The following is a 27,761-nucleotide window of genomic DNA, read 5'->3' as shown; positions in this document are numbered from 1 at the left end:
ATGTTTCGGAGAGGTAACAGTAGCTACAGGTGCACGGGGATTTCATTTTAGCACGTGTACATCCACGTGGTGCTAGCCCTGGGCTACAGGTGTATTTCCATTTGGTCAACTCTACTTACTAGTTGTACACACCTAACATTCTACTTACATCCTACCTAACTCACGGGAAAGTTTTATTGGTGGATTGCCGTACGACGCACCAATCCGATTACGGTCTGGGCGTGGAGATGTTCTCTTACTGGATCACGTGATGTAATGACGGCTGGTGTAAGATTGACAGAATTTGACGACGTTTCGACGCATCGTAGTTATGTTCCAGTTGGATTTTAACTATGGGATGATCTTTTGACGTATCCGTTGAGTCAGTATGGGGTCAGAGAATGGTGATCTGGTTATGACCCGGTGTAGTTTGAACTTTACTATTCAAAATTGGGATAATTTTAAGTGTTTTTACGTCCTATACATACGAAAAGTGTGAATCGAGGTAAATATAATCTTTTATTATACTATATTTTCTATATTGTTTATTGAGTCGGGAATATTTAAAGTCGATAGATTAGCGTGTCATCTTACTTTTGCTAAACTCTATTGTTGCAATATTTCTAAATGAAATGTATAATATTTTACTTTAAATTCTACTCCCCTCTTTCTTTTTTATTAATTAGGAAGTTAATTAATTGTGCAAAAATAAGTAATTAATTTATTTAAAATATATATATATATATTTCTGGTGTTACGAAAAGCATTTTACAGGTGTTGATACGTTTAAATGTTTGCTGAAAGATTTATGAGGAAAGTCGAATTTCTGATGTTTGCAAAAACATTTAAGTTATGAAAAGAAAGATCCAAAATATAAACAAAACTGTAGAGGACGTAACTAGTTAAGAATCTGAATTTCCGTAACTATTGGCCTATTTACAATTTGCCAATGGGATGCATTATAGTGTAACGGTCTCTCTACCGTAGTTTGTTATGTGAGAAGAGATAGTGCTAACTTATACCCAGACACAAACCTCATAAATTACGAGCAGACAATTACTGGTCGGGTCGGCCTGACAACATCAGACAGATCTATCCAAACCTCCTATTTATCTTGTACGGTAGTCGAAAAGTAATATTTAAAAGTTGAACCCGATTGGATTAGAAGAAAAGTGGCTAACGTGTGACTAAATATGCTTTTTATCAACTCTAAGATCTTTTGTTTCTACAAGTAAACGAGAGAGTACTCACTTTTTGCACATAGTAAATTGGTTTGTAAACAAGAGACGGCCTACGATTTCTCGTGTGTTGTGTATAGGATTTACAGGATATCTCTCGAGAAAATCGTCTTAAATAGAAAAGAATCGATCACAAAACTAATTAATCGTATATTTTTAATCTTCTATAAATTAAAATTTTAGATATTATTTCGGAAAAATGATAAATTGATATTGAGACTGGCGAACTTATCGTGAAGGAAATAGGATAAAATTTCTATCTTCAAATCCATTCTAAATTGATGTTATTTCAAGATTAAACGTTTAAAAAATTTACAAATTCGTGATTAGATTTGAAAATTAACTTAAATCGATTAATAATCTGATTTAAAGTCATTTGAAAATCAGATTTTTTTTCGTTTTTTTTTTTGTATTTTAGGCCTATTTCATATGTCGATTAAGTATTTTAAGTTAATTCCTTTGTGTCGTAACTATTTAACATAAATTTATACGTTTATGCTTAAGCTAAATCATGTAAATATTCGGAAACTTGTCTTAAACCAGAGCGATAAAGAAAATTTAATTAGTTATTCGGAGTTAAAGTAAACACCATGAGTTAGAAACGCTTTAGTATTTAAAAACTACATTCAATCGAAGATTTCAAATAAATTCTCATATTCAAAAGCTCAGAATTCTTTAATAGATCTTAAATCACATTGAAATTTAATTAGTATACATGTTATTTTACTGACGTTTCTAAAGAAAGGCCTATTTTATGAATCGTGCGATTACACATAATATGCTTATATCTGACGGAAAATTTTACTTAGAAAATGATGAAAATTGTATTATTTTGCGATTATCTCGAATAGAGAACGGCCTACAGGCCATATTCTCCAGTTACAATTCTCCGATTTTGTGTAGTTGTATCAACAGATCATATTACATTGTTGAAAGTCCTAAACTTCTCACTGTGGATTTAAAACGTGATCTTTAGCCAGTTTTCTTAGATTGGTTTGATTTAGATAAACTCTTCTCGGAACAATTCAGCTATACGATCCTTATATCAATTGAAGGACTAAAGCTTAATCTAAATATAGAGTCCTTTATAGAAAAATATATTCAATAAATTTCCGGTTAGAAAATTTCTTTTTCTTCTTCTTCTTCTTCTTCTTTGATGTATAACTACTACAGATTACAATTCATTTGAAGTAGATACTAGAGAATTGTCTTCTGATTGATAATAATTTGAAAGAAATAACAATTGAATTCATTAGAGAATGTCTGTTTATAGTAAAATTTAATTTAAACTTTATAAATAAGAGGTCTTAAACGTGAGAGAGACTGGCGATGTACTCTTGTGTAGAAGGCAAACCGAGGTACGTGCAGCTTCTATTGTAACCGTCAGATGACTAAATCAGCAAAAGTAAGAAATTGCTGATTCGACTGATGTCAAGTCCAGATATATTCATTTTGGCGGACAAAATCAAGATTTTTTTTTTTCCAAAGCAAACTCGTTCTCTAGTTAGAATATATCTAAGAGATCAAAGAATTGTCTTTTGCATCATAATAATAATAATATAAAAAATTGTATTTTTCGTAAGTTGAAAAGTTTAACAACACAATAGACTATCCCTCGGGATTCCAATATTCCCCCTGTGCTAAGTAAAGTAAATAGTATGATTGATAAGTCTCCGAAAGTAAATAGGGCCTTACTGACTACAAGCCCTCTTTTTTTTTGACTTCTGTTCATGGGAATATTCTGTTTTCGAATGATAGCTTATAGAAAAACTCAAAAATACGGCTCAAAAACAAACGTATTTTGAGTTGGATCGCGTTAAAATAACAAGGCCTGATTTTAGTCTTATTAATTTAACACAATCACACGATGTTATTTACTTTTCATTTTGGGCCTGTTAAATTAACAGGAAATGTGAAAAAGGATTTGTTTTTTGCAAGAGAATAACATAGATGTTTAAAAGGACCTAACCCACATTTCATTGTCGGAGAGTATTGATAAATTACTTATGTTTCATAGTTTTATCGAGAAATGTCAATATTATGTGTCTTGTCATTATATTACTTAACAATGTCGTATTTAGAATAGATATAATTATTTTTATATCGTAAAATAAAATTAAAATAGACTGTATTAAATCTCATTCAAAAGTTCTTTTTTCTGTATTTCTTCAGACGAATTTTATATCATATTCTTCGAAAGTAAAGATGGAAATGTTGAAGTTTAGACTTATATCAGACTATCAAAAAACAAAAATAAACAAGGATAAACTAAATTATATCAAAAGCTTTAATTTAAATCTTGTGAAAAATGTTTTACTGTTGGCTTATAATTACAATTTAGACTTAATTTAGGCACGATTCTATAATGTTGAGTTGGATACTTTTTAACCTTAAAAAATATGAGATTAAATCATTAATGTCTTTCTACAACAATTTATGATGGTAACTTATAAAAAATAAAATTTTATTATAGACCTAATGGTCTACATGAAACATAAGATCTTTCTATTGAAAATCTTCCTAACTCTATTGAAAAAGTTGCATTAACTTAACTTTTAGTAGTCCAATAAAGATCTTATTACCAAATAGAAAATGTAAACTGACAAATGAGAATGTGTGGATTTTAGGCCTACAGTCTTATTCTTTAGGCCTACATTTTCAAATATCAAAACTCTTCGATCTAATCCGAAACCAGATTTAAATCTAGAAGAACTCCTAATTTCGCGTAAACTATAGATTTAGCATAGGTCTAGAAATCCTTAATACGATTTACAGCTCTGTAAGGAAATAAGTTTAGATTTTCAAAATAGTACAAGGCGTAAAATGAGCCGTATAAGGACAATAAAGAAGAAGAAATAAGAAGGAACATAAAGAGTAAATGCGTCATTCCAATTCGTTTCCATTTCTCTGATAGTAAGCGAAACACATTTTGGATCGTAATTTTTTTATCGCTGTTATGCCTCTACACTTACAATCTTCTCATGGGTATGTCTTCCACTATGACACCTTTAAGTCGCAAGATATAAACCGATGATTTTATCGAGCCAGAAGGAATTACTTTCTGCAAGTAGGCCTACAGACTGACTTAAAAGACATATCCCGTTTTATTTTCTGGATGTACAAGATATACTGCTTATCGTTAAATTTCCATCGATTTACTATATTTCAGACGTTTTTAATTTTGATTAAAAGATCTTATTTTAATTGTTTTTTTATATCATTTAATTGACAGTTTATTCTAAAACAATTTGATGAGCGCATAAAATCCGATTGAAATTTTTTCAATTTTATTTATGCTTTTTGCGGTGATTTCCGAGTGTTTACTTATTCTCCTGAAACTATTCTGTTAATAAAGAACTTCTCTGATTTTATATTTAATTCTAATTCTTGTGTAAAAAGTAAATCAGTTAATTTAATCTTCAGGATTTTTCAGGATTAACAACTCACTGACGATTAACTTTCCATAAGCAAAACTTCTTTCTATACAGATTGATGACAGCATACAATGACGCAGATTTACGATAGTTTTTACATTTGCATTTTCCCTTCGCAAACACAAGATCCAAGCAATTATCTGCTCATTTCTAACAGATGCTCCACTATATAGAGTGGTTGCGCTTAGCAGTAATTTCATGGTATGTTGACCACTTCCCGTTTCAACCTGTCACACAATCACCCGGTGATGGATATTCCCTCCAATGGAAATTGGAAGCCAAACTGTCCAGATGGACACCTTCGACTCCGTATGTTCTACCTTGACGAACAAAGAGCAAACGCATTGTGTAATGAATTCGTATAGTTTTTCAATTGGTGTATAACCTTAAAAAAACCCAGTTAGACTCCACTATTATTCAATTACCTCCGTAGGCAAGCATTTCTTATTTTTTTTCTTAATTAAACAAACTCAGATTTACGCTTATGCATTATTGTGTACTCGACAACACAGTTATGCATCAGGAAATAAGCGGCTTTCGTGGCATATTGCGTTATAGACGTGTAGATTTATGACCGTGGCAAAAAATAAAATCCGACACAGGCGAGAATAACTCTACCATTGCGACTATCTGGTGACATATCGAAAAAGAAAAATGATCAATATAAAAGCAGTTAAGCAACATTACTCATTTTCTAAATGACGGAGTCGTGTGTCAAGTCTCTCCTGACCAAACTACCGTTTTACGCTGTCAAGCTGTTCTTTTTCAATTTATCAAAAATCTTAACTGTCAAGAACATTTGAAGTAAAGAAAAAAAAAAGAGGGGATGGAAACGGATGAAGTGTTTAATAGTCCATTTAGTGGGTCCGAACTTTTAACAAGTACTAAAATAATCCATGAAAACGTATCATATTGCCATCTAAGAACGATAAAAAAAGGGAGTAAAATTTGATAAAAACAATAATAACAACAACAACAACAACAACAAAAAGTTTACGAGCTAAGAAAAGGTCAAGTGCAAACAAGCGATAGATAGGTTTGTTACTTTTAAACCTGAACGCTAATATTTATACAAAGCTTGCTGCGATACTGTCTCAACTCGATTTTTTCTACTTATAAGACGAACTCCCTTTTTTTATAAAGTAAATAATAATAAAAAATCTGATTTTCTTTTAATAATAAACTGATACTTTATGCCATTTTTATGTATCGGCATACAAGAAAAATCGCAAAGTATCGGTTTATAAATATAAGAAAATTAAATATTAAAGTCGGACTTTTATAAAGAACAAATATATTTAATAAATAGTAAGTTAGATATAAAGATAATAGAGAAACGAAGCATGTTATAGGCCTATTATATGTTATAAAAGTTGGAGCCGTAAGAGCTTTTTTTTTTTTTGCTTTATTTTTAGGAAGTCAAATCGTTTTTCCGAGTATGAAAGAAAAGTCTAAGAACGCAGCCAGGTCGAGACGAGAGAAAGAGAACGCGGAATTTTTGGAATTAGCAAAGCTTTTACCTCTGCCGGCAGCCATTACGAGTCAATTAGATAAAGCTTCCATTATTAGACTTACTACTTCCTATCTGAAAATGCGAGCCGTCTTTCCCGATGGTAAGTATACGTGTGCTTATTTCGTATTCATCTACAGCTTATATATTTACTTCTATCGATCATTAAGTAATAAAATATATAGGCCTTCTATAAAATAACTCAGGCCTATTTTTTGAAACGAAAAAAAAAAATAAAAATAAAAAAATACCTCGACTCCTCAGTCCTATTTCATGCGCCATTGTGCAGAAATCTCTGCACTTGTTACGAGCTTACACTTTTTTAATATTTTTCGAACGAAATATTCACTTTAAGGTATTTTTCCTCCTATTCTGTGACGTTAAAATGATGGTCCGAAATTAAATTTTAAAATAAACCAATTACTTTTGAGATTGAATTCGATTGGATAGAACACAATGCAAGTTATTTGTGACGGATGTCTCCTATTCTTTTTTAAATTTAAACATATTAAGATACTATTGATATACAACAATGGCGCCTATGTTGATTTTATTTAGCTTTCTTTGATAAAATTCTCTGGACTGTATTTTATAATACCTAGGTTTTTTAATACGAAATGAATGCACTTTATAGGATAATATAGTTAAACGATGTAAAACCCAAAGGAGAACCTTGAAAATAGCTTAATTGAGTCATAAGAGAGTAAGGCTGCTGTGCCATTTTAAAGTTGTGATGTATTCTTTCGGTAACGTAAGTGAACGAATGTACTATAAAAATTATATTGAAGGGGCTCTCGCTATAGAGAAGCATAAGCGAGCGATCTTAATGAGGGTGACTCGCAAAATATTTTTTACCGGACAATTCAGACAATTTGAAAAAAAAAAAAACTGGATGGAAAAATAAAGGGAAGCAAAAGAAAAATCAATCATTTCCTTTCCTAAGGGTTGAACAACTGCATAAAAGAGGCACCCGAATTTTGATAATTGAATGGATGGCGATTTTTCGGCCGGTCTTTACGATTCAAATCACAAACGGGGGTGGTTCTACTTGTCGTATTCTCCTCCCCTTGTTGTTACGTAGGCAGAGAGAAGAAAAGATTTTGATAATTGGACAGACGGCGTCCTACGGGACAAATTGGCTTCGTTTGCTGTGAGCCATTGTGAAGGTTGTCGAGGCTCCCAACCCCACCCGTGCCTTTTGTGAAGTTAGACCTGCAAAGACGAGCTATCATCGTCACTCAGTTATCTCCGTTATTCCTTCCTGGTTGAAGCGGATGTCGATGTAATCTTTGGCAGCCCAGTCGATGAGGTGCATACGGGTATCACCGGATGTGGGTCCACTTTTTGTCTTCCCCTCCAAAAAGGTGTTAAGAGGGCTCCGAAGGCACAATCTCTTTTTAAATCTCTGTATAATGTTAACAGTTTGGTTTACAAATGAAGTAAAATATAAAGGGTATTGTTGGAGATTTTCCATTTCTTTTAAAGGCGAATAATATTAATAATAATAATAAGAAGAAAAAAAAACTTTAGATTTTTCTACAGTATAAATCTTACATTTCATAAAATATATTACAGTTATTTTTAATCTTTAATAAGTAAAATGCATTCGTCTATAAATAACGGGAGCTCCTTATAATGTTACTTTACCTCAAAACTGCAAACTCAATACAGTTTCTTCAATGTTCTAACGTTAATTATATTATTAACATTTGAAATATTTAGGCCTATATTTAAATATTATTTATTTATTATTCGCTTTAAAATAAAGAAAACATTCGAAAAAAAATTAATATAGGCCATAATGCATTAAGATTAGTTTCTATCGTCAATTAAATAGGTTATAGAAGAATAGAACCTTTAAATATAATTCTACTCCCAACAAAATATTCAACCTATTAAAGAGTTTTTATTGTAACTTCTCTTGTATTATAGTGTTTTATTAATTAAGATTTTTCCAAATTAAAAAAATAAATCAATAAGTTTATAAAAAGGAAGATTCAAAGAACCGAAAAATATATCGTTTAGATAAACACATAGACGAAGATAAATAACATAAAATGAAAAATCTCGAGTTCTTCCGCTATTTATATAGCTTACAAATGCAAGATATTATTTATGACTGTCTCCTTCATTTAGTTAATAACAAATCATTTATTAATTCTAAATTTAGAATATGAGAATTCGAAGAAAAACGTAGTGTTAAACATACTAAAAAAAAAAGATCATTTATGTGTAAATATCCATCATTTCGTAAGAAAACCAAATTTAAAAATCCTATTAAATTATTATCAGCTTTTTTAAATAAATTACCGAGTCGATTTTAGAAAATAAAGTTGTCAATTTTATAGATGTAATACGTTAAATTTAAATATATAAAAAAAAACACCCCAAATGTAGGCATCCATCTTGGTTTTTACGCCTTAGAGCAAGATCTTATAATTACTGTTCTCCATCAGCTTGAAATCACTGGTCGATAAATGCATCCTTCTCTCTCCTTCTGGGCGTGGTTAAGGCAAGCTTATGCATGGCTGCCTTCGTTTTTCGATTTACTAGCGAATATATGGTTCGTTAGATCACCATTAACACCTCGTTCTTCCTACTCTTAATTGGCAGAATTCTTCGACGACGAGTAGAAGAAATCTTCTAACAAAAAATGCATTTTCTCTAATTCAATTAACCGGTAAAGCATCGAATAGTTTATATGTCGTTAATTTTTTTTTAAAGATTATTAGTATTTTAGCGTAATTTTTTTTATTAATAAAAACATATAGTAAAGGTCTAATGCGTGACGTACTTTAAGCGTAACGTTTTCATTTGCAGTTGAATTCGAAATTGTTGTTGTGAAATTATATAGGTTCGAGCCTGATTATCAAAACAACCTTTGGTTCCAATTTTGTTCTGGTATGAGGCATGAATCATTCTGTTTTGTGTTTCAGTTTTCGTGAGAAATGTGCGAGTAAAGGTACACAGTCCGAAATTATAATGCAAGGTTATATTGGATTTAAAAAAAAAATGAAAATTTATTGCGAAGATTAAAATTCTCCTAATGAATCCACTAGAAAAGTATTTCGGATGAGTAATAAAAGGCTTCTAATTCAAACGAAAATGATAATATTTCTTTATCTTTTCTCTCATTTATTTGCAAAAACACGTTATGAAAATTTATTACATTCTTTTCTCGTAGAGTAGAAAGAAATCTTCAAAAGTAATGCATTTCTTTTCATTTTAGAAAGGTGTTTTAGGTTTTTTTTTTTTTTATAATTTAAACTTAATTCGTTAGAGAAATATTTAAGGAGAATGCAGGAAAAACTATAGTTTCATCGAAATCTTAAGACATTTCTAAGAGAACAAACTTCTGACCTGTTTCGGGAGCGAAATTCTTTCAGGAAAAAAAGGTGTTTCTAGAAAACTGAAAAGTGACGCTAATGGGTGTATGTGGGTGAATTATGCTTAACATTTCCTGATCAATTGTCCACACTCCATAAATAAAGTGTTTGTTGTGTTGCCTCTTCAAACCATACTTCCTGTGACAAGCGGAAAGATATCCCGCTTTGAAGAAAAGTTTGAATGGAAACGCCTACGCTTGATTCTAAAATTACGGCTTCCAGGGAGGCCAAAATGTCATTATTTAGTTTCGTGACGTCATTTATGAGTTCTAATTCCTATTCGTTGTAAAGAGTACGTGATATTCTTAGTATATACTTGCCTAAACTTGTATAAGTTTGAGTTATTGCTGAGAACTTTATACAATATTTCAATAAATTCGTTTCATATCTTTAAAGATTTTATATTTCTTACAATTCTTTAACTTATTCAAATTCATAATGATACTAGGATTTAATTATTTTAAACATTACATTGTTTAGTAAAGTATGGAGAATGTCAATAAAATACTTTACGGTAAGTTAAACCTTAATTCTAGTACTTGATAGAAAAAAATTGAGAGTATTTTCAAGCTTTAATACCTCGTTTAGGTGTCGCAAATTTAAAATTTGCAAGACATAAGCATAGTAAAATTGCTAAATTACAGTAGAAAGAGATGCGTAATCCGATTCCTCATAATTCATTCGCCTTTGACATAACGGATCCCTAAAGGTCACTCTGATTTTAGCTTGTTTGGATTATTGTTACGCGATATATAAACTATAAAAAAAGGCAAAACATATTTATTTAATAGTTGCCTATGCTAATGATTCAGCCGTACGATCGAAGCACATAAATCTATAGAATTGTTAAGAAATTATAGGCCTAACGCTATATAGATGTTCTCTTATTCACTTTAATATCATTGAGAGAAAGCGATGTGTAATTTAGTTTAAGTTACTAGAATTTCATTAGGCTGTAATTATATTTCCCATTAAAGGTACGATAACTATTCAGCATCCATTCAATGATTTAAAGGAGATATTATAATGAAATAGAATATGAAAGGGTGTGCTAGAAGCGTATTTTCTTTTGTAGCAATGCATTTTGTGGTCTTATATTATGGAAAAAGTCGAATGTGTAAGCATAGGTCGAGTCGCTCTTTCACAACAGCCATAAAGATCCGCCATGTTTACCGGAGGAGGATCAGTTTTAACATTAAAAACAAAGCCCCACTCGAACGGATCGATAAGGAGAAAAACAATCTATCGGAGACGAGCTGCTGCCATCTTTAAAACGTGGAGAAAATAAGCTTAACAGCTCAGAAACTGTCTTAATTATGGAGCTATCGATGATGCTGCTGCAGAAACAATTAACAAGGCGAATTCCGACGGGGGAGTCACACTCTGCAACAAAACGACAACTATTAAATTGACATACGAGTCAGACAGACCCCAGGGCGGAAAAAACAATAGCATCAAGAGAACAATACTGAAGGGATGCGGGATCTCTCCCCTGTTACTTATCGGGGTGTTCTACCTCTCCATTGAAGTGTAGCGGACCGTTGAGTCTCCCACAAATGAGTAGAACGTGATTAACAACTATTTATTCGCGACACAAATGATAGATAAGTACCCGTGGCTGACTGCATTCGAGGGCTATTGATTGACAATCGTTCCTACATGCGAGCCCTGCTCATTATCTGATCCAGTTGAGTGCCCCTCCCCCGCCTCTCTCGTGCAAATTCTGCTCCAACTCGACGTAGTCCTGAAAACTCACGACAGGCCAAACCTTACGACCCCGCTGCGGATTAAATTTTCGTCCATACATCACAGTAGCATGGCAAACAAATTGGCATCGGCACGCATTTCGTCCCTTTCAAAACTATTGGTTTTTAATGAGGGTTTCCATGTTTACTTTAACCCACCCTATCCAGCCTCATAAATTTTAAGTATCTCTATTTCCATCCATATTTTTGTTTTTCTCTTTTAGTTCATTCGTATCGTAAAACTTTTGTATTTAGCAAGGTAGGAGAATGACAATATTTAACTGCTGTTTATCTGTTCTCAACTCTCGAGAAAATAATTAGAAAAAAATATCCTGAGTCCTGATAGGGAGAATGTTTCCAGTTAATCCCCTTAACCACAATCTGGGTTTATCTGTCTGTGGTTGTCGATAAGGTAAGAGGTATAAACCAAGGTTATCCGGGAGGTGATTGGCAACAGTTAATGGATGGCCCGTCTAGGGACAGCTGATGTTGACATAACTGAGGACAATGGAAATTTTCTCGTACACTTTTCCATCCTATCGCTTCCGATGAACAAACATCGTATTTTAGGATCAATGTCAAGTCTGGATCAAACTAGCTGGTAGCAAGCGGGTCGAAATTTGCTAAAACATCCAATGAGAGTCGACACGCTCCCGAACGCCATTTTGAAGTCGGTTATGATGCAAAGTAGGCCTAAACTTGCGGTTTATAATCCCCTTTTTCATTTCCGAATTCCTCTTAATAGAAACACATTAAAACAGATTAAATTTACTGCTAGAAAATAAAATAAATTCCTGTGCTTTTTTTTTTCTTATTCATGGACTTTTTAAGGCCTAGGCGACGGTTGGGGATCGACGCCACCTCCTCCAAATCCCAGAGAAGGTACCATCAAGGAGTTAGGATCACACCTGCTACAGGTAATTTTTCTTATTTGCAATTTTACTTTTCAGAATTTAATAATTGACTCTTCAACACCCAGGTCTGAAGTGGGGGGAAACGGTAAACAAAATAGAAAAAGACTGTAGATCGGTGATTTTGCTAAGAGATCTTATGTGCTGTAGGTTTTCCACTTTCTAAAGCAGGAAGAGGTAATTTGTCACCCGTCTTTAAAACGTGCCCCCGCATTCGATTGTTGCTGCAGGTTAAACATCGTTAAGAAACCCTTGCCTTTCAGAATGCACAGAATGGTTTATATTGGATGGCTATTGCAATGCAGATTGGAATATTTATGATTTGTCATGAGAATATTTTTGTACCAGAAGTGTTTTTCTTATATATTTTTCAGCTTTGATTGATGCTGTTTAGTTTCCAACATGTACAATTTCTCCAATGAAACTTCACATTTATTTAAATCCCGGAGAAAGTTTTTATAATTACTTTTCTTCTAACACATCCGCTAAGATTTAACTCCTACACTTAATCTGAATATTTTTTTACAAAAGTTAAAAATTATTTTCTCTCTCCGCAATGAAATTTACAACTCTATGTCACAGACTGATCTACAATTTAAATCTAAAACCGCGCAAAATTCTCTATAGGCCTACTAGGGCTTTAGAATTTCTAGAATAGCCCGAAAGTGGCATGATGCCAACCTTCTTTCCAGTCATTCTCTAATGCAATAAACTACGTATTTTTTAATCTACTCGTATATAATTTTGTAATATTTCACTGAAATTTTAAGCATCCAGAAGTTCTAGGTGTGATGGAATGGCTGCAATCTGCATCGATACGAGCAAAAATACTAGTTTTAAGTCAGTAAAACTCTGTAGTAGTTTGCTATGGTGGTTGTCGCGTTTCACAACTGACCACACTAATAACGAAACGGTTTCGTATTACAAGAGAAAAGCAGAAGGTTCCTCAGTATTCAAGGTAAAAAGTAGACTTCGCCGTTGCTCCGCGACCAAAAATGAATGTGCATTTATCTACAAACATATCCAGTTACTATAATCTGTACAGGGTAATAAATCTAGTCGGGTCGACACGGGTTAGTTGATCACCCGTCCAATGACAATAGAGACAGAGAGGTAAAAGTTAGTCGGTGCGGCCAAAGAGCAATGACTATACGTCATCGGTGAGAGGCGTCCGTCATCTGACTGAATATTTTCTCTGACCTTTTTCCAGACGTTGGACGGTTTTGTGTTCGTGGTGGCACCGGATGGGAAGATCATGTATATTTCCGAAACGGCCTCGGTGCACCTTGGCCTCTCGCAAGTAAGTAAAAGAATTAATAAAAATGTCATCGTTTGACATACAAACACATGTTGGAAAAAAGAGATTAAAAATTTTAAGTGCTTGTTAATTATCAGGTAGAATTGACAGGCAACAGCATCTACGAGTACATCCATCCTGCAGATCACGACGAAATGACAGCGGTGCTTACTCTACAGCCACCTTTACCGCACGCTCACGTGGCACAAGGTAAATTCGACTTTTTAACTCTTCTACGCTTTGTTGCTCGTCTTGTTCCTGAATATTGTCGAATATTGTAGATTTCGAAATGGAAAGATCGTTTTTCTTGAGGATGAAATGCGTCTTGGCCAAGAGAAACGCGGGCTTGACTTCTGGTGGTTATAAGGTTGGAAAACAATTCAATCGATTCGAACCTTTTATTTGTCGCTTAGTTAATAAACCGCTTATTTTTCTTAGGTCATACACTGCAGTGGATATCTGAAGGTAAAGCATTACTCGATGGATGTGGCACCTTACGATGGCTGCTATCAAAATTTGGGTTTAGTTGCAGTAGGTCATTCTCTTCCTCCAAGTGCAATCACCGAAATTAAAATGTACAATAATATGTTTATGTTTCGCGCCAGTCTCGATCTCAAATTAATCTTCTTGGATGCAAGGTATGTGTGCAGGCCTTATTCTATTATAAAATTGAGTAATAATTAGTGTTGATAGGATTTATTTATCCATCAGAGTAGCACAACTAACAGGCTACGAACCGCAGGACTTAATTGAAAAAACGCTATATCATTACATACACGGCTGTGATAGTCTGCACATGAGGTATTCTCATCACACCTGTGAGTATGTTTCTTGACAGTAATAGTAATTTAATAAAAGTTCTGCACCAGCAGACCATTATTTTTCTGATGTTCGCACGTCCCTCTAACAATGCTATTTTTGTTTCTCTTTTAAAAAAAAAAAATTGTGAAGGACTTTACTTCGATATAACTTCCTATTCTCAACTTAGTAAATAATTTTTTAAGATGCCGAGTTCACTTACCAGGAATATTTACGTAATGTCTTTTTTCCTTTCTTCACTCTTAGTATTATTGAAAGGCCAAGTGACCACTAAATATTACCGATTTCTATCTAAAGACGGAGGTTGGGTTTGGATGCAGAGTTACGCCACCATCGTACATAACAGTAGGTCGTCTCGACCGCATTGTATTGTCAGTGTTAACTACGTGCTCAGGTAGGATCCATTTCTTGATATATGCATTTCTTTGTCAATTTCTTCTCTACTGATTTCTTCCATTTGCAGTGAACTAGAAGCTAAAGCGCTGCAATTGCAAATGGAGCAGCTGGAAAGCAGAACAGAACATATATTCCCTTCTGAGACATGTAGCCAGTCGCAGACGGGAAAAGTCAGGACCAACAGAAGTAAACCGAGAAGATCGCCATATCCATGTGTGGAATCAACAGAGCATAGTTCGGATCAGATTTTTGACGCTTCGCTGTACGACACGAACTCTCTACCGATACACTTGAATTCTTTCGGCAGCGTCCCCTATCAAGACGAAAGGTGTTTTCCCATCAATGCCAAACAATCGTATCCTGTATCCATGGGTCTTTTTACAGATGGGGGTTACATCTACTGCAATCAACAACGGTTAGCACCGTACGAGGAGCGAATCGGTTACTGCGATCCTGAAGAACGGTACATTACTCGCACTGACATGGCAAATTTTCCAGGTTATTCTAACAGTTCGACTACCCCCGAAATGGACGAGCTGAATCCCCATTTATCCTACCGTGCTCCCACGTCAGAGACATGTGTTTACAGTAGTACCATCCGCAATGCCACCAGTGACATCCTACAGAAATCCCACAATTTGTATCAAACGGGACCATTCAGCAACCAGTCGGATTCTACTCTATCCGAGTCAGATTTGGAAAGCTACCACGGGATGCAACCCCAAAGGTCCCCGTGCGACAGCCGAAGCGACAGTGTCATCGACACTTCATCGCCGGTAGCAAAGTCCAACTCTTCGACTCCCAGTATACCGATTAGAGGTAGAGAGGATCCCAAACCGGACCAACTGTGTTACACCACCAGTGCCTTACAAGTAACTACCCCAGCTACAACTTATAAGAGCGTCATCATACAGAACTCTCAAAATAACAGAAGTCCTTTATATCGTGGTGCTGTATTCAAAGAGTGTGACGGCAAGCAATTGTCCACCGACTTATACAGTAATCCGGAATATTTTAACAATCAAAGACCTTATACGGTAGCCAATTTGGACGATAAGTACTTGATGCTTCAGGAATGTGAAAGGACATCTCTGGATTCTTACGATACCGAGAACGATAAATTGACCACCCTACAGTCCAATTTACCTTGTAACGGTTTGGAATTCGCTAGGAATCCGACATTACAGCAACCCGGTTACACTAGCGTTATTGTAGATGCACAGCAGTACCAAATCACGAACGGTTTCGTTCACTAGGAACCGAGAGGCTATGAGCCTTCTCCTGTACAGTCTCTTTTTGTATATTGCTGTGGACTGCCAAGCTGGACTCGGGGTCATTAATTCATAATTTATTGGGAGGAAAAGCATCTTCGTCTATGAAGGATCTAAAATTTTTCCTTATATATTTTTTCCTTTCTTTTTTCTAGTCTGGCGGTTTAGATTGTAATCAGACCCTAGTCCGGCGAGGATAGGTCTATTTAGAAATGAATGTATGCGGAGGGTGTTGATATTAAAAAACAGAGAAAGTTTTCATGCAGTTTGTAGCTTCTACCTATCTCTTCATTTCTCAATATAAATTATATGTTCCTAAAGACACATACTCTCTTGTCATTAACAAATAGATTTCTTTTATATTCTAAAACACGATAAAATTCACCTGCGAAGTTGACAAAATGTTTATATCAATATTCTATGGGGTTTACCTCGTGATAAATTCTGTTAGCACTAGTGTAACGGGGCAGACATCGAGAATAAGGTTGACAGGAAAAAGGATACCCTTAGCAATGGTGCAGGTCTTGGCATTAGGCCATATATATTGTCAGGTTACCTGGCCTCGTTCAGAGGTCGTGTGAACTGTATGCTATGAATTTGGAACCTTTCTGCGTTTTAACATCGAACATAAACTAATTAGAAAGAGAAACGTGTTTTAAAGAAACACGTTTGGAAATTCTCATTTCATTTTGGTTTACGTTTAATTATAAAAATGAGATTAGTATATTTGGCGTGCTCTTTTTGGAAGCCGTATTTGTATGTAGAATCAGAGGCTTCATCACCTCAATGAATAAACCACTATGGTCACCATAGCAGCGGCACACAGTCCTTAGAGCGGTTCTGTTAAAGTTAGTGGCAATTTAGCGCTTCAAAGGTCTCTCGTTCCTTTTTACGTTTTTAGAACTTCAATTTTGTTTCGGTTGTTTTAATCTTTCTTGTTATTGTGTCGTTTTACTGAGTCGATTTTAGTTATTTGCTAAATGTACTTTATATCGACAAGAGTCCGACAGTAAATGGTTTAAAGTTAAAAAAAAGTTTATAATTTCATTCCATTTTGACCGAGTGGAAAAAATCTAAAGTCTTTTTAGATAATTTTCCATTATATTGAAAGAATAAATCTTTCGTGGCTGTTTACTTAAGGGTATTGATGTTAAACGCAAGTGTTTAATGTCGAATCGAATACGTCTAACCAATAATTTTTATGCAGCTTACGTATTATTACTTTCTAATAAGGTCCTTTTTACAGTTCTGCTATCGTGGAAAGGCAGACGTTGAATATAAAAACCAAAAGCAGAGAAGGACTAGATAAACATTATCAGCACTCTATCCCATTATGTCACCATTTGTTAACTAACCGATACAGTCGCGTGCCTATTTTCATCCCTCGTTTCACTAACTTCTGTAATATACGCATATGATTACAAGGACCAATGTCCAGCTGTCCTAACATGACGGTCATTAACAAGATATCACTTCAAATCCCCTTCCTCTATGGGTGGTCACGGGGCCTCCTCTCCTGTTATAAAGTCGGCGAGTCTTATGTTGTCAGGGGGACTGAAAAGAGGAAACCTGTCCCAACCGCATCCTAAAAAAAAGAGACTTGAATGCAATAGAAACCCGCTTACTGTTAACCTATTGTGCTACGTACAGACGTGTTTCTGCCCAACTTGTAGCGCTCCCGATTTATAGAAGATATTATGAACTAGGAGATCCCGTCGTAAATCTCAAAATTCGATTAACTCTCCAATCATGCCTTTATACGTGTAGGCCTATTAAAAGAAAAATTCAACACTTGTTGAGACCGTCCGTACTTTACCAAAATTCTTGCCGAATTTGGAAAAGTTTTAAGACATTTTAAGAAAAAGTACCATAAATCAAGTGAGGTACTGTTAAATTATAATCTTTCTGTTTGAAAAGATAAATCCCACAGTTGTTCAACACGACTTTTAACTACAGCATTAAGATCCTTACTGCAGTTGCTCTTGTCAATCGCGCGCGTAGCTATTACATTGACAACTCCAAACAGTTTCTCTCGATAAGTGCACGGCGTAACTGCGACATTTGTCAAGCCATTTCACCCAACAAATTATGACCGAACATCTGCTAACTTTAAAGAAAATTACTAACAAAACCATCTGGGCTAATGTACGAGAGCTCAAGTAGATTTTTTTCCCCCTCTTTCTACAGGACGGGCGTTTTTAGCATTACTTCTACCACTCTATAAATTTACCATCTTGCGCGGTAACACCTCCCTAGTACATAATTGATTGTATACAAGAAAGCGGAATGTTTGAAATAATTTGTGAGACCTCCATACAGTTTAATTTTGTCAGCGCTTTGTCGGGAAGAAGCACCTGTTGACTATTTTCTACCTTTTGATCTAGCGCCTTACAACGATCTAATTCTTTGATATGTCCAATCGTTAGACACCTGCAGGGTCATTTGTAAGGGTCAAGGGAAAGAGAGGGGTGACCTTGGGAACGCAGCTGGAAGTTAGGGGTCAAGAGGTAGTGCAGTATTAGGACACGGTAGTTAGTGCACGTGTTGGGTGGGTGGCACCCCGGGGCAACCATACGCCAATTAAGTTGGTCCTATTGTTAGTTTTGATCTCGTCTAGTGCGTTTTGATAATGATTACGTTCGATTAATAGCTAAGAAAGGCCCTCCCGAGGTGTTATTTGCTTATGGGTTTTCTATTAGAAATTTGGTGAGATTAGGGCCCCGATTACGACTCAACTCGGGGGGATTCGTGTGAAAATCTCAGGATAAAAGTAACCGCTCATAATCAGAGTTCTATAACAGGAGTGGTTCTTTTAAACAATAAAAACTATTCTCGACTTCGAATAGACTACAAAACGCGTTCGGTTTTAAGTGCAGATTTCTTCTTGGAACGAATTTAGTAAGAACACATTATAAACTCGCGGGTATAGTCCCTAGAGTGGAATTTTAACAAATAAACTTGTTTCCTCCTGCTTCAGAGAAATTGGTCACAAGATTATTTACCGATACACAACACCGGTAAACTGCAAATAGCAAAATGAATGTCAGTTTAGAAAACAGATAATTTATTATAGTTCGGAGACACATTTAAGGAAAAATAGTCTGGGAACGGCCTTGACTCAGAAAATACAACTGTTTCACACTGCTCAGTAACACTTGTGCAAATACACCTGGCCAAAGACCTCCTTCTAGTGTAACAACTCGGATTGACCACCATTCCATCCCAGGTAATAAAAGACACAAAAGTTTTTCATTCTTTATTAAAAATACTGTTAGGATAACAATATCGGTTACAGTTTGGGCAATTTCTTTAAAAACATTTTGCAGATAGATGGAGAGAGTGTGTGTGTGTGTGTGTCTGTGTGACGCATTTTGGAAGAGAAGCCGAAAGAACGAATTAACTATATCCCTATTCAATTTATGGTGTTTGAATAGGCAAATGTAACTGGGGGTGATGCTGTTGCAAGGCGGAGTGCTGTTTCCATCCGAGTATTAAGCTAGTTCTCAATCTCGGCCATTATTGGATCACGCGGACGTCCTCTACTAGCAAACCTTGCACATTAAGCCACACGGCTTTCATAATTATGGAATTCCATTTTACGGTATTTGCTGTAATGTACCGTCGTTCGCATTGATTAAGCTGCAAAGTAAACAAAACCCGACTGGGCTTGGTGGCAAAGTAATCGCTTCCTTGTCTCTTTGATTCACTCGTGTCGACTCTTGTTTCATTTTACAGGATTTTTCACCGCTTTAATGTCGCCTCTTGTTTCTATCTTCATCTTTTTTCTCTCCCCCCCTTTTTTTTAACGGACTTAACAATTTGCACCGCGGAAAGGTTTTGGAAAGATGCGTTAATTTCGAAAATAATTCTCAACCAAGCTGCTTTCTTATATATTTTGTTAATTGCGTGTACAAATTTATAAATTTTATATAATTATAACTCAATAATAGAATATGTTTGGTCATCGTCTACCAACAATGGAAAAAAATAGATGCTTTAAAAGCAATTCCGATAGACTTAAAGCGAGAAATCGCGACGTTCTCACTTATTAATTTTAGTAAAAAAAAAAAAAATGAAATGTTTTAGTTGTTTAATTAAAAAAGAAATTCATTTTCATTACAGAATTAATTCACGATGTTTACGTCAAATATTTAAAAATGTTTCTACCGTATTTAAATTATAAAATAAATTATTTAAGATTTTTAAACGAAGATTTACGTTCAAATCTAAGTACGATTGTGTTACTGATTTTTAAAAAAACACAAGAACTATTTGTATTTGGTGTACTGTACTGATTTTCTTCGTTATTTCAGTGGTTAGTAATTCAACAATTTAGATTCCGAGAGTTCATCGTGCTATTTATTTTATTGTAAACAGTTCCATTAGTTCTAAACAAAAAAGATTAGCAATGAAACTCGCAAGTTTAATCCTTCTTTCATGTGTTTACGAAGTACAAAGTCGACATAAATAGATTTAATCCTAAAGAGAGTATTATTACTCTCTCAAAAAAGGGTTACGTTACTTGTATTTTTGGTGATTGTTTATTTTGCAAGGCAATGCTAACGAGGTAAACCTGTTTACACCCTTTTCAAATGTGTTTCATTAGGTTTAAAACATAATCAGAAATTATATACAGTATATACATTACATTTATAAATCTAATTAAAGAAATTTTAAATCTTCGAAAGTTAAAAATGTATTAAATTAATGTATGAATTTTAAAAAAATGCGTTTCCATAAAGTAACAAACACGACACAATTTGATATGAAGTACAATGGGATAAAGTGCATTCACTTTACAAGAATTCCCTGAACATATACATCTGTGGATGTTGTTGTAGTTACGTCAGGAGGGATAGGATCAGTGTTCAACCACTCAACAACACGTGACTGGTAACACAGGTGATTCATTGGGTTCTCTAGATCTCGGACCCGTTCCGTTTTTACTTGAAGTGGAACGAACTTTCAATCTGTTTTGATCCCCTAACTATACTAGAGTGCGGCTTTATTGAGTTTTGTTTTTCTTGCAGACGGTGTGAACGTCACACCTGATCTTATTAATTGTGTCAATGTTAAAATTGAAATAATAGAATTAAAATATTTGATTTATTTATTTTATAAACATAGAAAAAAAGGTAACAAAAATCAGATTATTTCTATACTACATTACTGACTAAATAAGCCATTCAGGTTGATGTGGCGGTTACTATAACCTACGTAATTGTAATCGTATTGTTTGCCCTTTAAGAAACTAACTTTATCTTCCGGTTCCGGTCTGTAAGTGGCCATACTCTCCACATAAAAATATTGAGCTAGTTTTGCAGCGATGTTAAGCGATACATCACGTATAGACTGGAGGGGAGGATATACACGACCTTCTGAAATATGCTCTTTGGTCACCTGGTTAGCCAGAGCCTAGAAGGTAGCGCCAGCTGTTAGTCAAAATACAAACTATTCGGTAATACGGTAATAAATTACTCTTACCTTAGCTGCTACCAGAAAGGATTCGTCATTAATGTGATGTACGCCGCAACCTGTAACTGCAAGAGCCATTCCAGGAAATATGTAAGCGTTGTTTCCTTGTCCAGGATGATAAGTTTTACCCTGGTAGGTGAAAGGAGGAAAGGGACTACCGCTAGCGAAAACACATTTACCCTATCCAAAAAAAAATTATTAATTATTTCAGGTTTATATTGTACAAAATTCGTTAGTTTTATTCAACGAGAATTACTTCTGTGTAAGTGTACGCTTCCTCTGCTGTACACTCTGCTTTATCGGTCGGGTTACTCAATGCAAATACTACAGGATGATCTGACATGGAAGCCATGGCTTTCAATACAGCCGGTGTGAAAACACCTTTTTGGGCTGAAACGCCTGTTTATAAACGAAATTCTTAATACTTATTATTATAAATAATAAATTGTATAATAAATGCAAAAATACCTATTAAAACGGTTGGCTTAACAAATTTAACTATTTCTTCTAAATTTTGTATTGGATGACATTCTTTGGCATATTTCCCTTTATGTGCATTTATGCCACCGCTTGGACGATTCTATGAAACAAATAATTAAAAAAAAAAATTAATAAAATATTTTCTTTTACTTAAACCTTTAGCGCCATCTGCAATCAATTTTGTGAACTATAACACAGCAAGGTAATTGTTCAATAAACACACAAAATAACCGTAAATAAAATTAGAAAATAAATCAGAAAGTGCTGTTCGAAACTAAAACATAAAATAAATCGAGTTTATTTGATGTAAAATACGATAAAAATTAATTTTCTTACATTTACGAGCAGACTTAATAAAGATTTTAATCTTCCTTGACCTATTTTGAGCAAATTTACCTTTTGGGAATTTGTCATTTAGCCAAGTGAACGAATTTATCTTTAAACATTTGAATAATATATACAATTGAAATATTAATTAGGTATACCTTAACGATGAGACCCTTAGAATCTATCATCCAAATTCGACTAGTAGCCTCGTCTTTCGATAGACCTTCTTGATCCATAGCCATAACTAGTAGATCGGCAGTTCCCAGCGCTGCCTATTTTACAGAAATAAATAATTTTTTAAAATAATAACAACGTTATTATTATTATTATAAATATAAATAAAATAGCCAAACGTACTTCACCAGCACCCTGAAATAAAAATATGTTCTGTGATAATTTTTTTCCTGTTATTTTTAAACTTGCAATAATACCCGCAACAGCGACGGAAGCTGTACCTAAGAGAAATATTTAAATACATGAATCATTCTTAAATAAATCTTTATACGAAATTCTTCGAATTTTGTTCTACACACCTTGAATATCATCGTTAAAAGTACAATAATGATACTTGTATTTTTCTAGTAATCTGAATGCATTACTGTTACCGAAATCTTCGAATTGTATTAAACAGAATCGACCAAATCTATTGAAAAACACTTATAATTTATATATGTTTATGATATTTATAATTATAAAAACAAAATATGTAATACTTTTTGACTATAGCTTCCATAAACTCTTCTATAAAATCGTCATATTCTGGTCCCCTAACCCTTTTCTGTTTAAGACCAATATAAAAAGGATCTGCAAGTAATCCCTATTTTATAAAAAAATAAAAANACAGTAGATGCCAAAATCCTGGAGGATAAAATTTGATATGATTCCAATATAATACTTTCCATGTTACATACATAGCAAGGTTTTCCCCAGGGAAAGCAAAAGGAAACTTCAATATAGGTTTTCCTTCTGATATTTAAAAAGTAATTTTATTTATTAAGTATTTAGATTCATTTTCTTATTACTATTTAATCTTCATTTAATTCGTTTAATTACAATAAAATACATACCATTATGCTCTTAATTTATTATAATTAGGCTACTTAAACTTTTATCTATATATTTGAGTGATTTCTTCTACAATTTCCAAAATATATAAATATAATTAAAATGTTCTGTAGAGTACATCCAGTTAGTTAAATATTAATAACTTTGCCATCATTAGACCCAAATCCACACAGAATAATAACTTGCAAATAGGGTTTGTGATGGCTCTATATTTGGTTTAAGGACAGAAATGTTTTGTGACAATTTATTAATTAAAATTTTACTTACTTTACCACTTGGAAAATAATTATAAGAGTTAATACTCCTATGATTAAGCATTTCTTGATAATCATAAGCTTTACTTTTGATAAGATATTCAAATATAGATTGGTATTCCGAAAAGTGGCCATTTTCTTATGTCATTATTCCACGATTTTATAATACTAATTGATGAAAATAAATTAGAAAATACGAGTTTGTAAAAGAAACTATACAAAAATCCGAAAATTTTGCATTAGACTTGAATATCATAGAATTAAGTCTAATGCATTGGATGCATCATGCATCATGAATGAGTGAGTAATCGTGTAAGACTATTCATTCATAGCTTTTGTTTAACTATTCGAAGTTCTGTTTAAAGAACTACATTATTTACTTGAATTATTAAAGTATTTATTAAATTTTATTTTATAATAAAATATATTAAATTTTTAAACTATTTANTTTACCTAAAAGTTATGTCAATTATTATTGCATATAAAACAAATCACTATTTGTACAAGGATAAAAAAAAAAGTCATTGTTAAAATTTCCTGGAGTGAAATAATGTTAATATATTAAAATGAAAACATTCAAGCGGATATTGAGATATAACGCTTACGCAATTATTTCGAAAATTTACGGTTAGTTATTACAATAAAGTGATAAAATCCACTACTATTTTTTATTATTATAGATTTATAATATTTATTATTACCTTGGTCTTTCAAACAGAACACTGTATTTTAAGCATGCCAATCCAACTGTAGGGGTATATACTATAGGCATTAACAAATCGGTATGCTCACATAAGACGCGATAAAATAATCTTTCGTTGTCATCCTAAAAAATAATAAATGTATGTAATAAAAATATAAAGTCTGAAAGTGAATAGTTCAAAGTATAGTTCAAAGATTAAGTATCTTCTAAAAATATAATATTATTAAAGAGAAAACATTGATAAGAGGTGTGGTCGAATTTGTCAAGGTATATAATTATTTCTGGAAAAAAAAATTTTGTTTTTTTTTAATCCTATTTTATTTATCTTAAAATAACACTTCAAAATAAATAATTCAGTATTTGTTAAGTATAATTCAGTACCTGAAGTTGCCTCAAATATAGATATCGAGATAGATCATTCTCGTAACCTTTTAAGTTTTCTAAAACCGCTTTTACTTGTAATTCTGAACTTCTAACAGCTGGAGGTAGAAGTCCTCTCAATTTTAAAACTTCTCTTTCTCTTCCTGTATAAGCCAGGCCCTATAAAATATAATTTATATATATATATATATATAACTTATATTTGCAATAAAAAGTTTATAAAGAAGACGAAACAGGATAAATATTTGCAGTTATGCAATACAAGAAAAGTCCCGGAATGCGTAATTTCCCGTGTAAAATCCTACAGATATACAAAACACGTATAAATTAAAATATTGAAAGTGAAAATAGATCCTTATTTTCAAAATCGAGTTTGACCTTCACGGTTTTATATAAACTTAAGTTTTCGATAACCTTGAATACCTTAAAAAAGAAAATGTATAGTACAATTCAATTGGGAAACTCATTATCTACCGGATACTTATAACAATTCGGTTTAAAAGTAGTTAAAACAAGTACAAGAAACATTTATATACCGTCAAATTAAAAACGACTCTATGTCTTGACAATATATCATAAATTTTTTTTATAATTGTTAAGCAGTAATATATAAATATGGATTCTTATTCAAGATCAAACGCTGGTGACAATAGAAGGTTAATGTTAATCGATAAGAGCCCGATGAACTTATATCTGCTATGCTCCATAAACCACATTTAATAGAAGAATACATAAAGTATTATGAAGTCTTAATAATACTACACGCTTTATTTAATCTAAAAAAAGATCAATTTTAATCCTTATAAATATTTTATTCGAAATTATTTCCCTTATCTCTTAAGAAAAGCTTTACCAGACTATATAGGTTAATTGATATGGATCATGTTACTAACATCAATAAAAATCTAACAGTTTGTATTTATTTTGGAAAATAATTAAATACACCTGTCAATCAGAATGTTTTTTCTTTTTTAAATTTATTTATTTACCCATCGCCATTAATATTTTATAAAACATTTTTAATAAGCTACCTTGAATACTATGTTAGTACCTGTCGATGCTTACCACTTGGTGAAACCGGTTAGTTTTATATGTTCTGTTCATGACCTATAAACGCCAAATGAAGAATTAAAATTTACACGACATTCTGACAAATAATTACTTTCACCCGAAAACAGCAAATCAAACAGAGCATAAACTCTATAAAAATGCTCCAGATCAAAAAACACTGCATGACCGATTAAGCAAAGCTTACCAACGACGACGGATGCGAAATATTAAATATCTAACGTGTTTTTAAAAAAGTTAAATAATTAGAAATTGAATTTATATATATATATATATATATTTCAATCTTGTAATTTACTTCAAGCTTTTTGTATTTATAATCGGCTTTAGATACGTAACATAAATACACAAACTTAATGAAAGAAAAACGGAGTTAAAAACTTACCTTACATACTTTCGGATCCCTGATATATATAGTCAATGGGTGAGCATTTTCGATAGGTTTTTTACTTTTAATCTGTGCTGATTTGCATTCGCATTGCATTTTTTGATTGTTCAGTCCCATGGCGAAGCAAGAATGACAGCCAAGTCCAAGAAACAATCCCGATATACCTTGCGAGAAGCGAGTTGCTGTGTTTGATTTAACTCGTGATCAAAAGGAAACTCCGCTTGTGTTAAGACGACAGTTCGGATCTGATCATTAAAAGTCTTTCACGTGAAGATAACCTTACGCAGAAAAGGAGGGGGAAAAAAACTCTAACTGTGTTAATGAGTCATATATAAACAGTTAATATTATAAATATATATTATATTTATAAATTTTCTATATGATAAATTTACATAATGTTTATTTAATGAGGTTAAGGTTGTAACACTCGCTTAAGCAAACATCCCATTCTATAAATAATTATCGATGAAAAAAACGTTTATTATTGTGAGGTTTTATTTATATTATTTTTAATTATTTAAAACACGTATTATTTTTGGTTATTTCGCGTAAAATTATTAAAAAAACAGTATACGTCTATAAATTAGTTAATATAATTATCGCCAGATGGTGCCACGTATCGTCAAATTGAAAATTTATATAAAATTATTCTAATTTTTTAATACAGAAGACATTTAATTTTTTCTTTATTATATTTCCTGTTGAATTTTGTACTTGTTTTATTATTATTTTTTTAATTTTTAAATAATAAAAGACTTTAAAAAACAACTTAAAATCTCAGTGTTCAGTGACCGGAACTATGTAATAAGAGGTCATGTGAACTGAAAATGACTTCCATCCACATTAAAAATGATCTGACATGGCTGAATCTCAAAATGTAATTTTTACAATTAACCTTATTTCTGAGGAGGAATGCACTCCCTAACAATAGACTTTCTTTGTTTTTGACACAGATATACGCCATTGATAAAAACGCATTGCTCAACCGAACACGAGCTGAATGGCGACATCACGTGATGAACAGATGATCCTCTGCTAAAAACGCTTACTGTCTTTTATAAGATACGTGTTATGTAATTGATTAAAAATGTTAAAAAATTATTAAATAATATTAATTTATAAAAAATAAACTTAATATAACATGGTTTAGCATTAAAAAATATTTGATGCTTTCAATCACGTGATAAATTCATAAAGATCGACTGTTATTTTTAACATTTATTATTATTATTATTTATCATTATTATTATTATTTGTATAATATTTTACATAAGTTTAACTTATGTGAAAAATTCTATACACGTATATATATATTAATAATAATTAATTTAAAAAATCGAAATTTACTAAAATTATCTTTATATATTTTTAATATCAATATTTTGCCCCCTCCGAAGGGACTTGGGTTCTCAGGTAAAGGAAATTTCTGTTACAGTACCTGTGTACCTAATGAATTTTCTGGGGCCCGACATATCCGAGGTACAATGTCGTGCCCCATTCCTCACCGCCAGGACCGTTTAGAGGGAGAGCTGGAAATTTTCCTCAAATCCCGAGAAAGCTTAGGAGACTGTAATAGTTTCTTCTATAAATTCGTGTTACTTATATTAACGAAAATTAATTAGACTGCGATTTAT

General features: G+C 33.0%; 2 protein-coding genes across 3 annotated transcripts; one reads left to right on the top strand and one right to left on the bottom strand.

Annotated features, from left to right (window-relative positions):
• On the top strand, nucleotides 1-16,511 carry LOC111628870 (single-minded homolog 2-like). Of its 2 annotated transcripts, none has more exons than XM_023372729.1 (10): nucleotides 1-484; nucleotides 6,067-6,264; nucleotides 12,124-12,209; nucleotides 13,414-13,503; nucleotides 13,599-13,710; nucleotides 13,782-13,867; nucleotides 13,939-14,138; nucleotides 14,212-14,318; nucleotides 14,617-14,713; nucleotides 14,783-16,511. In XM_023372729.1, the coding sequence occupies exons 2-10, from the start codon at nucleotides 6,090-6,092 to the stop codon at nucleotides 15,969-15,971; spliced, it is 2,142 nt and encodes a 713-aa protein (XP_023228497.1). In that variant the 5' UTR covers nucleotides 1-484; nucleotides 6,067-6,089; the 3' UTR covers nucleotides 15,972-16,511. The 2 variants fall into 2 exon arrangements, with proteins under 2 accessions (XP_023228497.1, XP_023228496.1); XM_023372728.1 differs by having other exon boundaries at nucleotides 4-484; nucleotides 14,566-14,713; nucleotides 14,783-16,506.
• Nucleotides 16,512-21,078: 4,567 nt separating this feature from the next.
• LOC111628888 (NADP-dependent malic enzyme-like) lies at nucleotides 21,079-27,628 on the bottom strand. Its single transcript, XM_023372747.1, has 12 exons — nucleotides 27,566-27,628; nucleotides 26,125-26,405; nucleotides 24,672-24,830; nucleotides 24,288-24,413; nucleotides 22,982-23,085; nucleotides 22,802-22,911; nucleotides 22,626-22,723; nucleotides 22,427-22,540; nucleotides 21,930-22,041; nucleotides 21,718-21,860; nucleotides 21,471-21,641; nucleotides 21,079-21,401 (listed from the first exon to the last, which is right to left on the bottom strand). Exons 2-12 carry the CDS (start codon nucleotides 26,242-26,244, stop codon nucleotides 21,153-21,155), a joined length of 1,506 nt encoding a protein of 501 aa, XP_023228515.1. The 5' UTR covers nucleotides 26,245-26,405; nucleotides 27,566-27,628; the 3' UTR covers nucleotides 21,079-21,152.
• Between the last annotated feature and the right edge of the window lie 133 nt (nucleotides 27,629-27,761).

Source organism: Centruroides sculpturatus, unplaced genomic scaffold (genome assembly GCF_000671375.1).
Source record: "Centruroides sculpturatus isolate CEXI.00-Female unplaced genomic scaffold, Cexi_2.0 scaffold359, whole genome shotgun sequence".
In the NCBI taxonomy this organism is placed as follows: domain Eukaryota; kingdom Metazoa; phylum Arthropoda; class Arachnida; order Scorpiones; family Buthidae; genus Centruroides; species Centruroides sculpturatus.
Note: the sequence above shows the minus strand (reverse complement) of the source record. Positions and strands in the feature narration are given on the sequence as shown.

Bases quoted from the DNA above. Each gene is read 5' to 3' on its own strand.
- LOC111628870 (XM_023372728.1), top strand. From the start codon at position 6,090: ATGAAAGAAAAGTCTAAGAACGCAGCCAGGTCGAGACGAGAGAAAGAG. The intron at 6,265-12,123 runs GTAAGTATACGT...GGACTTTTTAAG, and splicing joins GCGAGCCGTCTTTCCCGATG to GCCTAGGCGACGGTTGGGGA. The intron at 14,319-14,565 runs GTGAGTATGTTT...CTTCACTCTTAG, and splicing joins GAGGTATTCTCATCACACCT to TATTATTGAAAGGCCAAGTG.
- LOC111628888 (XM_023372747.1), bottom strand. From the start codon at position 26,244: ATGGGACTGAACAATCAAAAAATGCAATGCGAATGCAAATCAGCACAG. The intron at 24,414-24,671 runs GTACTGAATTAT...ATTATTTTTTAG, and splicing joins TATATTTGAGGCAACTTCAG to GATGACAACGAAAGATTATT. The intron at 22,541-22,625 runs GTACGTTTGGCT...TCTGTAAAATAG, and splicing joins TATTTCAGGGTGCTGGTGAA to GCAGCGCTGGGAACTGCCGA.